Source organism: Procambarus clarkii, chromosome 89 (assembly GCF_040958095.1).
Source record: "Procambarus clarkii isolate CNS0578487 chromosome 89, FALCON_Pclarkii_2.0, whole genome shotgun sequence".
Taxonomy (NCBI): domain Eukaryota; kingdom Metazoa; phylum Arthropoda; class Malacostraca; order Decapoda; family Cambaridae; genus Procambarus; species Procambarus clarkii.
In genome coordinates, this window is record NC_091238.1 from 2,682,069 (window position 1) to 2,693,869 (window position 11,801).

Consider the following 11,801-nt stretch of genomic DNA (forward strand, 5'->3'; position numbering starts at 1 on the left):
AATGAGGTGATTTGATAAAATACCATGCCTTTAATACTTTTCCTTTAATTAGAGAAAAACCTAATGGCAGTTTCTCCTGTGTGAAGGCGATTAAGAATGGCTGCAGGAGTTTGACAATGCAGACTCTGCCTCCTGGTAGGCGCCTCGAGCGAGTCGAATGGCGTTTCGTAAAAGCAGTGAGCATTATCAAAATAGATTTCTTTGTTTCGCAGTCAGTTGTGTTGTCCTTGCCAGGCGTTCAGTGTGAACGACACCTCCTCCTCCTCCACGACAGCTCAGCGACAACACCTCACCTGATGATGATCCAACGACAAGTCCATTGTTCTGGCCGGGATTGTTTTATCTTGAAGCTTCTGCGCCAGTGGGCGTCACTGTTATGTTAGATATCCTGTCTTGTGGAGTCCTCACCTTCACCTGTCTTACTGCTGTAGTCCTCACCTTCACCTGTCTTACTGGTGTAGTCCTCACCTTCACCTGTCTTACTGGTGTAGTCCTCACCTTCACCTGTCTTACTGGTGTAGTCCTCACCTTCACCTGTCTTACTGGTGTAGTCCTCACCTTCACCTGTCTTACTGGTGTAGTCCTCACCTTCACCTGTCTTACTGGTGTAGTCCTCATCTTCACCTGTCTTACTGGTGTAGTCCTCACCTTCACCTGTCTTACTGGTGTAGTCCTCATCTTCACCTGTCTTACTGGTGTAGTCCTCACCTTCACCTGTCTTACTGGTGTAGTCCTCACCTTCACCTGTCTTACTGGTGTAGTCCTCACCTTCACCTGTCTTACTGGTGTAGTCCTCATCTTCACCTGTCTTACTGGTGTAGTCCTCACCTTCACCTGTCTTACTGGTGTAGTCCTCACCTTCACCTGTCTTACTGGTGTAGTCCTCATCTTCACCTGTCTTACTGGTGTAGTCCTCACCTTCACCTGTCTTACTGGTGTAGTCCTCACCTTCACCTGTCTTACTGGTGTAGTCCTCATCTTCACCTGTCTTACTGGTGTAGTCCTCATCTTCACCTGTCTTACTGGTGTAGTCCTCACCTTCACCTGTCTTACTGGTGTAGTCCTCACCTTCACCTGTCTTACTGGTGTAGTCCTCATCTTCACCTGTCTTACTGGTGTAGTCCTCACCTTCACCTGTCTTACTGGTGTAGTCCTCATCTTCACCTGTCTTACTGGTGTAGTCCTCACCTTCACCTTCGTGGACCGTGATGACGCAGCCTCCTCTCCCACAGACTGTTCTAACACCTCTAGATTTTTCGCCTGTGTGTACGACCCTTTACCTAAACGAGTCACCCTATTACCCCTTCCCTCTCTCCAATCAATTACCATCACCCATTCGATCCATTAACCCCCCCCCCCTCCCTTCCACCACTTCGTCCCATCAACTTCCCATCACTAACTTCCCCCTCACCAGCAAACAATTCTTTGTCGTCAGTATATTAACTGATGATAAAATAATTGTTCCCCAGGTCTTTCCAGTTCAAGAATTCCTTCGTGTTTTATCACGTCACTTGACCTGGACCTGATCGATTCCCAGCGGGGGACAGATATTTTCACGCCACTGTCAGCCCAGCGGCTACTCCCGTCCTTAGTTAACTGGGGGTTGGAATAATGGACAAGATAAAGCTATTTCCCCCACCCCCCGTTACAATGGTGGCAGCGGTGGGATTCGCATGATCTGACCTCAGGTCACTTGAGGTTATTAACGCTTAGAGGTGTGAGACTCAGGCCGACAACCTGGCGCCTCTCAAATCCTTGTTTCTGACTCATGTATCTCTATGTATGTATTAAATAAAACTAAACCAAACTCCTTACGTTGTTACAACCAGGGTTAGGATTAATCAAGCCTTTACGCAACCATTTACGGAACCAATACATATTTTCCTTAATCAAGAGAGCTTTGTTTATTAAACAATTTACGGGCATGGGAACCTCGCTTTCCAAGGTTATGAATAAACAGCCTCGTACAGCTTCGGAGCCTGTAAACTGTTTAACAAATGTAAACAGAGATATACAGGTTTCGTAAGTCGAAGCGTATATACTGGATGTTATTAAACTGAAATGTTATGAAATTCTGCCCATTGTTCCTCGCTGGCGTTGGGAATCGAACCCGGGCCACAGGATTACGAGTCCCGCGCGCTATTCACTCAGCTACCAGCGCCCCGCCGGTAGCTGTGTGTGTGTGTGTGTGTGTGTGTGTGTGTGTGTGTGTGTGTGTGTGTGTGTGTGTGTGTGTGTGTGTGTGTGTCTGTGTGTCTGTGTGTGTGTGTCTGTGTGTCTGTGTGTGTGTGTGTGTGGGCGCCTGGTAGTGTGTATGAAAAACTTCGTTGATGGGCCCCAAGATAAGAAAATCGCAAAAACTTTTCTAAATGCATAATTTGGAGTGGCAGTTGTGGGATAACCAATAGCCTACTTTAAGGAGGGTCTCAGGCAGCCGGGAGTTCGGGGAGAAGTGTGTACCTCAGTTACCCCACATAACGGCTCAAGTTTCCCACTTTCTGCCACCACTTCCCATTTTCTAAGATGTGGGAATAAAATTTACGCTGTTCGGAAAGCCGTAAGAGGAAGCAGAGTGAGGCGGATCGCTATCCACAGTTGAAAAAGGCGATGTTAACTCTCCTAGTTGGAATATATTTTTGTCAGTCATTTATGTTATCATAATCCTTTCCTTACCTTCGTGTGTTTTTGGATATATGTTTGTCGCTCGTTCTCTCTCTCTTTCTCCCTCTCTCTCTCTCTCTTTCTCGTGTTTATATCTCTCTCATTCATATTTAGTTTTCATATCAGCGCCGTAGCATATTAAAAAATTTGTCCAACTTCCACAACGTTTTAGTAAATATTTCCTCTATTGAAATTGAAATTTCTTAAAATTGTGTAATGGCTGTAATGGCCCTTAGCTTCGGCAACACCGAGAACGTAATCACTGAAATGTGTTGACTAGTCTAGCAAGCGGCGCCACTCTTACCCTGACGTAATGCAACACCTCTACAACACACAATTTACCCTATTTTTTGTATTTCTATTTATATTCCAACAATTACTGTCCTGTGTTGTTCATGGCAGCGACTGATCTATACGTGAAAGGCTGCGCTAAATCCATCGGAGTGTGTATACCCTGACAGTCTACTTTTGTTCCTGAACTTAGTTCAAGGCTAAAGTATTCTTTATTGGTTGGTCAGTAAACTAATGTGTAGGCCTGAATAGCCTTGTTGAGGTCTCTAAGCCTTTAAGCCCAACACCGAACTAAACACTCGGGTAAACATCTCATTGTTTTGTTAATATATTAATACACGTTAACAATATATTAATACAGGTTAACAGTATGTTAAAATATGTTAACAATATATTAAAATATGGTAACAATTTAATAATTTATATTAACAATATATTAGTATAGGTTGTGTCTTAATATATATTAATATAATAATATTGATTTAGACCTACAGACTAGGCCTATATACACCTAAAATTCCAGGATATGTGAATAAGTGTTTTCAGTGGACCATATTTTATGACATATAAACCCTTAACACACTAGCGACTCCTTTCAAGCCTTCGTGTTCATAATTAAAAAAAATGTAAATCATAAATTATGGTCCTCTGAGAACACTTAGTCATAGACCATGGAATTTTGGGTGAATATAGGCCTAGTCTTTAAGTATAAATCTATCACTATTCGTCTTATCCAACTTTTCCTTTGTAATTATTTCCTCCCCTTTGCGACCAGCAATATTTTCTGAAATTGACCTCGTTCGTCTAAAGTTGATGAAAGCCGCATCAGTTTTGGAGGATGAAGCTTTTGTAAATTTCTCTCTGAAATTTATTTTACAGGTGGAGCTGGGCGGGAGTATCGCATTCCTTCAAAGAGATATTGCCTGGAGTTATTGCACCTCCAGGGCACGCCAGGTTCAATTCCATGCCGTTGGGAACGCCTATGGAAGCGTGTGCTTGACAACACGATATCTTCAACACACATTCCACGCGAAACCAACACAGATTAGCCAAGTTTCCTTCACCCATTGAATCACCGCAGACTGTATAAACTAATGAACCAATACAAGTTACCTACTCTCGGCTTACACGTGATTTAAAAACCAACCTGTGTTCCGGCTTGAAATCATTACTGTATCTATCGATGATTTCTGTGTTGTTTGTTAAGAAACAACACAGAAATCATCGATAGATACAGCAATAGCAGGCGGCTTGACATCTGCGAGGCACTACACATCAAGAAGTCAACACCAGCAATCAACAGCCAATTAATGCACAACTATATTCTACCAACTTCAAGACTCCGCACCAATATAGAAGCATCAAGAAATATGGGCCAATAGGCTCTTTGCAGCTACTTTCATTCTTCCCTTTAATTTATCAAATTTATACCCAATGCACCGTATTCTGTCTTGTGTTGAAAGTTTGCTGTCTTGTGTTGAAAGTTTTGTTCACCTCATCCAAAACTGTTGTAATATATCACCTTACCCAAATGCGAGTATGTAAGATAAAAGCTGTTTAAATGATAGCATAGTAAAACTCTGTTTAGTGTTTTCAGGTTACAGTTGTGTGTGTATAAACTTAAGTCTTTGAAAATGTAATAAGTTATTACGAAACGCGTTCAAGTGTCGCATCAGACTAGAAATAAAAGTGAATTTAGGATAACTGATTTTCCAATTACCATCGACAGTGAAACGAAACATAAGAAATATTGAGAAAATTCGTGTTAAATTATTAATCTTACTTTTTCGGATATATATATATATATATATATATATATATATATATATATATATATATATATATATATATATATATATATATATATATATATATATATATATATATATATATATATATATATATACATATATGGCGATATAAATTGTCATTCACACTTTCGTGGTAATAAACTATCGTTTACTGTCAACACAAATAGCGTGGATAGATCTTCGGCCTCACATGCGTGGGGTCCATGGTTCGAGTCTCCTAGAGCCCAGGTGAATGGAACTTGTTTATGGTGGATTTACTTGCGTAAAATCATATATTTTTCCCTACATGACCACTTGAAACTCACTCTCAATAAATGTGTGATGATAAAGACTTTAAAATAGTTTGAATAATAAATTAGCTGCGCCTTATGACGCCCGTGTACTGTGGAAACTGGTGTAACTGTTGTGGAATATTAGAGCCGGGCAACTTTGTTGAGTAAACACTAGTCTTTGGAGCAGTGTTTGGTGTTCCTTTGTTGCATTGTGTGGCCTCTCACAGTGTGTTTATAATTTATTCCATTCTGAAGTGATGCAAAAGTTTATTACGAACCCAAATGGCCTGTTCATTTATAAATGATAATTTCAAGTAAGAAGAATTGTGCAATTTTTATAATGCGATCAAACCAACGTCATATTTTATTCAGTTGGTGATATGATGCAAATAATTGTGTGTTCCTATGAGATGTGAGACTCCAGTGTGCTGGTTGGTAAAATATTGAATGGGCCAAGTCTATTTTATACACGCATAATGCACAGATAAGAACATTTATGTGTGTCATTCATTTGACGGAGGTTTCTTTTTCTTGATTTTTCCATATATTGGTTTTTGTATTAGCAAATTTCCATATGAATCTGATAAATTATTTCCCCTCGTTAAATTTTCTTGCTCTTCGCTAAGATTTGGAAAGTTGCAGTCACAAGCAAAACGTGATATAATTATATTTGTTAAGCTTTCAGCTTGTAAGGTTTTGAACTTTTGGCTAAGCTTGTTGTGTGTTTCATCTTGCGGCAGGGATAGTAAAGTAAGAAATAGCCTCGGCTACCGTCCTCTTTTGTCCGGTCGTGTTGGTCGAGCGGTTAAGGGATCCTGTATGCCAGCAGAGTGCTCCTGGCAGTATGGGTTCGAGTCACTTCTGGTGGTGTGAGTTTTCAGTATATATATATATATATATATATATATATATATATATATATATATATATATATATATATATATATATAATATAACCCTCTAACCCTCTCAGTACCACCCTTTAACACTCTCAGTGCCTCTTGTTGTTTTTAAGATTCAGCTGCTGGGAACAAAAAGTTCCAAGTAGCACGGGCTATGGTGAGCCCGTAGTGGACTTACCTGGCACAGGAGCGGTGCTGAAACTGGGGAGGGCCTCCTGTTCCCGGGCTCCCCTTACATATCACTCCTCACCCATGTAAGGGCTATCCCACACCCGTCTCACCATGACGTGACTCGCCTTACTCCTGTAAGGGCCCCTCCTTATCCCTCAGGACTCTAACATACTGATAACAATCGTAAACTGCACGAAAGTCTCAACTCCCACAACATTTCGGACATGAATGTTGTGTCGTTCTTATAAAGTGTCAAAAAATTAGTCTCCTGCGTTACATTTTCTTAGTCCACCATAAAATGTGTTACATATATCGTATTTTTGTTTTATCTTCCTATAGAAAACGACAGTGATAAGTCAGTCATGGGACACTATTACAATTGATTGTCTTTTAATAAATTCAACAGAGAACTAACTGGCCAACCTGTCCTCGCAAATATTACAGCCCATTTTGATGTCGGAATCAGCAAAGTATAAGATGTTATGTACAGTGCTTCAAATCAGACCGGCTCGTGAACATCGTTTTCTATGTGTGGGTTGCTGGAGCAGGTTAGTTTCAAGTGTCTTAGTACACCAATTTCTATCCGTTCAGGCAACTCAAAAGATCGTGCTGAAAAGACACCTTAACCAGAGAATAATAAACAGAACAACAATTACAGCAATATGAAGCTCAAGCCCCATACACAACTCGGCTCCCTTAAGTCTCTGAATATGTTAGATATTAAATCATTGCACAGCCTCTCAACTGTATTTTATATTTATATAAAACTCTGAGCTGCAATGCTAATCCCGACCTCGAGCCCTTCCTGGAGGGCTGTAACAGAACCTAAGGGGCACCACACTAGAAACAAATATCCATTTAACATTCCAAGAGCTCCTTCCTAGTGGTCGATGGTTCAACTACCAGTCAGATTCCTGGTGGCTTCAGAGCTGTTCAGCTCAGGCTCTAATTCACTCTTAAATTTATACAGATTATAGAACACGAAGAGACTTGTGGAATTATGAGACTCCATTGAGCCTCTGATAACTTAGGAATCAGCCTCAGTAATCGTCATAATTGATGAGATAATCATGTTCTAAGGCAAGCTGCTGACGTCAATTTTCTTCCAAGTTGTTATTCTGCCCCTTGAATTTTTTTTGGTGAAGTGAATTTATAATAATACTGAATGATTTGATGATTGATTTGACATCCTATGCGGGGACGGGAAATTGGGAGGAAGAATGGGTAGGGAGAAGGGGAAGAATGTGTAGATATAAGCTGGGAAGGGAAATGAAGAAGGAGAATGTGGATAAAAAGAGTAAGAAAGAAATACAGTAAATTACTATGTATGTGGAGGTGCGAGGCGCTAACCTCGTCCTCACCGGCACTTTTACTAGTCATGCTAAGACTGCATTCTCTCTCTCTCTCTCTCTCTCTCTCTCTCTCTCTCTCTCTCTCTCTCTCTCTCTCTCTCTCTCTCTCTCTCTCTCTTCTCTCTCTCTCTCTGGGACCCCAACCCCACACTCGCTGAGGGGGACACGACCCAAGTACGCACATAACACCCCAGCACCCTGAAAATGTCCTCCCGTGAGCCTTACCTCTCCGCGCCATGAAACGGAATACTGAAAAGTCTGCGGTAAACATTTCCTCTGCTATACCGACAGAGGTTTGGTTACTCAAGCTGTGTCTGAGGGCTGTTGTGGAGGCTTCCTCCTCCTCCTCCAAGGGGGACGCTGGAGGCCGACCCCCTCGAGTAGACGGTTCTTAAGGGCCCTGTTATAAAGCCGCACTTCTTAAATTAAAGTCCTAAGTTGTGATCAAAATATTCGTTTTGAGAAAAGCACAAACTTCAGGCACCTTTCGTTTGAGGACCGTTCATGGTGTTTGCTTCCTGCTACAGGCAACACCGTCTCAGTTGGCCGAAGAACCATTTTTTTTTAAGCAAAACAAATTTTTTCTTAAACACCCAAATTCTACTCCAAATATGAATTTTGAGAAGAAGCACAAAATGTAAGAATCTTTTCCCTTCGGGGACCCGCGCGAGCTTGTGTTAATGCGGATTTTAACATGTTTTTAGCCTCACGAGAGACGTGTTAGTACACAGCAAATATAGTTTAAAAAATGTAAATATTTTGTTACATAAAATACTATGGAGTGAATGCAGGCAGACCTTAGGTGGAGGTTTATATATGATATACCACAACATATTGTGCTATAACATAATACATTACAACTAAAACATATTATTTTATAACTTGCTATACTCCAACAAGATATACTACAACATCTTGAGGTTATCTTGAGATGATTTCGGGGCTTAGCGTCCCCACGGCCCGGTCCTCGACCAGGCCTCCTTTTTGTTCCACACCCCCATGAAGCAGCGCATAGCAGCAATCTAACTCATAGGTACTTACTTACTGCTAGGTAACAGAGGCATCAGGGTGAAAGACACTGCTCATTTGTTTCCGCCTCCACCGGGAATCGAACCCGGAACCTCAGGACTATGAATCCATAGTGCTGTCTATTCAGCTGTCAGGGCCCCCATACTACACTATACATCAAATTAATACATAATAATTGTTTCTGTTTTGTTTTGCTTCATTAGATATTTATAGGTTACAAGTTGTACGTTGGTGAATACAATGAGTGTTTAAAGGTTATGGATCTCCTGGAGCTCCTCTACTTCTGGACTGGAACCGAGGATGCAGCAGGCGTTTCCCCCTCTGAATCGCCACACTGAGGCGCTGAAAGAAGAAACTGGCAGCCCTTGGGGCTCTGGTGATGTCAATGATCCTGGAACCTAACTCAATGAAAGCCGCAAGGTGCTCCTACCCCAGGTCCATGCGTCTAAGACGCTATGGGAACAAAGTATATTGACTTTCCAGTTGTCTCATCTTTTTTAATTTTGATGTTGGCTGCACCACCTGCTTGATTAACAACGTGGTGTATGTATTTGTCGGCGAGGATGGATACACATGTGTAGTCCCACACCAGTTGTTTGCCCCTCTTCCAGGTGTATATTATGGTGCCAACTGGGCAAAATGCAAGATCGCCTGGGTTTTGGTCCCCTAGGATGCGAGGTTCTCTCTCTGCTTGGTAATGAGCCGAGACAAGGCTTCTCTTGATGATAACATTGACCTCGTTGTGTCTTGCATGCCAGCCCTTGGAGCTTCCGCAGTGCAACCCATGCAGTCCATATTGGTCTGCTTCCACCCTGTTGCAAATACACTTGTATTCAGGCTATACTCTAACTACAAAATGTTATCTGCATCATAATACACAACAACATACTTTACTGCAACATAATATGTTGCAACAAGCTATACTACACCATGATATACTACAACATACTATACTACAACACATGGCACAAATACAATATGATTAACATCACTGTATGAAAAAGTCCTCATAAATGCCCAAATACATAACAGCATTTATCTTGACAGTGTTCAACAAGCGTGAGTATGAAATAGACTGAAAGAGACGAGTCGACCAAACCGGAAATATTAGGTGCCAAACTGTATTCGCTTTCTCTCAAATAACAAGCATTCAAGGAGATAAAAACCCCTGATTGATGAGATTGTTTTCGCGGATACACTGAGCGAGTGTTTTCGAACAGAGATAGATGGATGTATTGATGTATTGATGATCTGAAGACTTAGGCAAGATTTCAATTTTAGGCCATATATTGGGGGTGTTAAACCTACTAGTTGATTTCATGTATAGATTTCTTGGTAACTTATTGGGTTTTTAACCAAATAAATACTTAGTTTTAAGTTATGTATTGTAAATGTTGCCATATATTGGTTATTGATTCCATAATGTATTGGGTCTTGAGTCAAGCATTAAGTTTTAAATCATATGATAGGGTTTAAGTCATTTACTGGGTTTAAACCCATACATTATGTTTTGCCATGAACTAGTTTTTAGCGCACATTTGGGTTTAAAACATTTATTAGGCTCTTAGGCATGAGTTGGGTTTAATCAATTATTAAATTATAGTTCAAGGTATTGGATTTTAAATCACATATTAGATAGTAAGTCGTATATTTGGTTTTAAGCTATATATTCGGTTTGAAATCACAAACCCAATATTTGGGTTTGTGATTTCAAACCCAATTGTTTTTCCCTTACACCTTACGCATGCCTTAATAACCCCAAGGCTCACCAGGGTAAATCAATCACAGAAATAGAGTGAAAACTAAAATATTTTAAAATATGAGTGGTGATTTATATTAGTAAAAAACTGTATGGTAGAAGTTTATCCAGAAGTAGTGATAATAAATTGATAATAAAGATAATAAGGTGATAATAACCTAAGGTTATTATTGTTATAAACAAACTCATGGTGCATTGGAGCTCATAAAACTGTTAAATATATGTAAACAAAGCCGTCAGGATAGAGGAAAGATGTACAGGTATCGTTAGTGGTTGCGTAAATGATTGAAGAATGTTGTTGTTTTAGATTCACCTACTCAGAACGAAAAGTTCCAAGTAGCACGGGTTATGGTGAGCCCGTAATTGAAAAATGCTGGCCCTGGCGTTTATACAATCTACTGCGCCGTTGAGGGCTGTCATTCTAGCTTCTATCCCTAGCCCACTTGGGCTGGACGGTAGAGCGACAGTCTCACTTCATGCAGTTCGGCGTTCAATCCTCGACCCGTCCAAACGGTTGGGCACCATTCCTTCTCTCCTCGTCCCATCCCTAATCCTTATCCTGACCCCTTCCCAGTGCTATACAGTCGTAACGGCATGGCGCTTTCCCCCTGATAGTTCCCCTCTCTTCCAGCTTGCATCACGGGTCGTTCCTCCTCTTCAAGACAGTCTCCTCAATGATCGTTGCTATCCTTTACAACGTGATCCGAAGCGCGTCGAGCTTCCCCCCCCCCCACCCCCCCGGGATATCTCCCCTAGATTATCTTTCAAAATAGTTATAGTCAACTTTTATCTGAAAAGCAAAGCGTGTTTGTTCATAAATTCCCCGTTTTAATGCACCATATATATCCTGCATAAATGGATTGTAAAGGTATATAAATTTTGCATCTAAGTTTAACTGCATCTCTTTCATGTGGCAAGTTAAGACTTCCATTTTTCAGGTATTCTGTGCTGAGCCTCAAGTTTCCCATGATATTCATGAATAATGAGAAGTGAACGGAATTTATAGCTGAGGTAACATGGGATATTTACTAATTCATAATTTTGGTGCGTATGAATCTTAACCAAACAGTTACTGCACAGCGATTAATATCAACGATACCAGGCATTAACATTAGGAAATGTTACAGAAAATAACAACTTTTCCTTCTCGTGGGTCTTCCAGCTGACTCGGGGAATGTAAACAAATGGAGCCATCTTGAGGTTATCTTGAGATGATTTCGGGGCTTTTAGTGTCCCCGCGGCCCGGTCCTCGACCAGGCCTCCACCCCCAGGAAGCAGCCCGTGACAGCTGACTAACACCCAGGTACCTATTTTACTGCTAGGTAACAGGGGCATAGGGTGAAAGAAACTCTGCCCATTGTTTCTCACCGGCGCCTGGGATCGAACCCAGGACCACAGGATCACAAGTCCAGCGTGCTGTCCGCTCGGCCGACCGGCTTTGCCATGCGCAAAGCGGAAAATTCTCATACGGCTGTTCACCGAGATAGCCACAATAGAGAAGGATTCAAAGGCCCCTAACTGCTGCCCCCTAAACTGAATGAAATGTTATCATCC

General features: G+C 41.2%; 1 protein-coding gene across 1 annotated transcript; it reads right to left on the bottom strand.

Moving 5' to 3' along the window:
- Nucleotides 1-379: 379 nt before the first annotated feature.
- LOC138359090 (uncharacterized) lies at nucleotides 380-7,487 on the bottom strand. The gene is made up of 2 exons (XM_069317790.1): nucleotides 7,469-7,487; nucleotides 380-1,260 (listed from the first exon to the last, which is right to left on the bottom strand). Exons 1-2 carry the CDS (start codon nucleotides 7,485-7,487, stop codon nucleotides 380-382), a joined length of 900 nt encoding a protein of 299 aa, XP_069173891.1.
- Nucleotides 7,488-11,801: the final 4,314 nt, after the last annotated feature.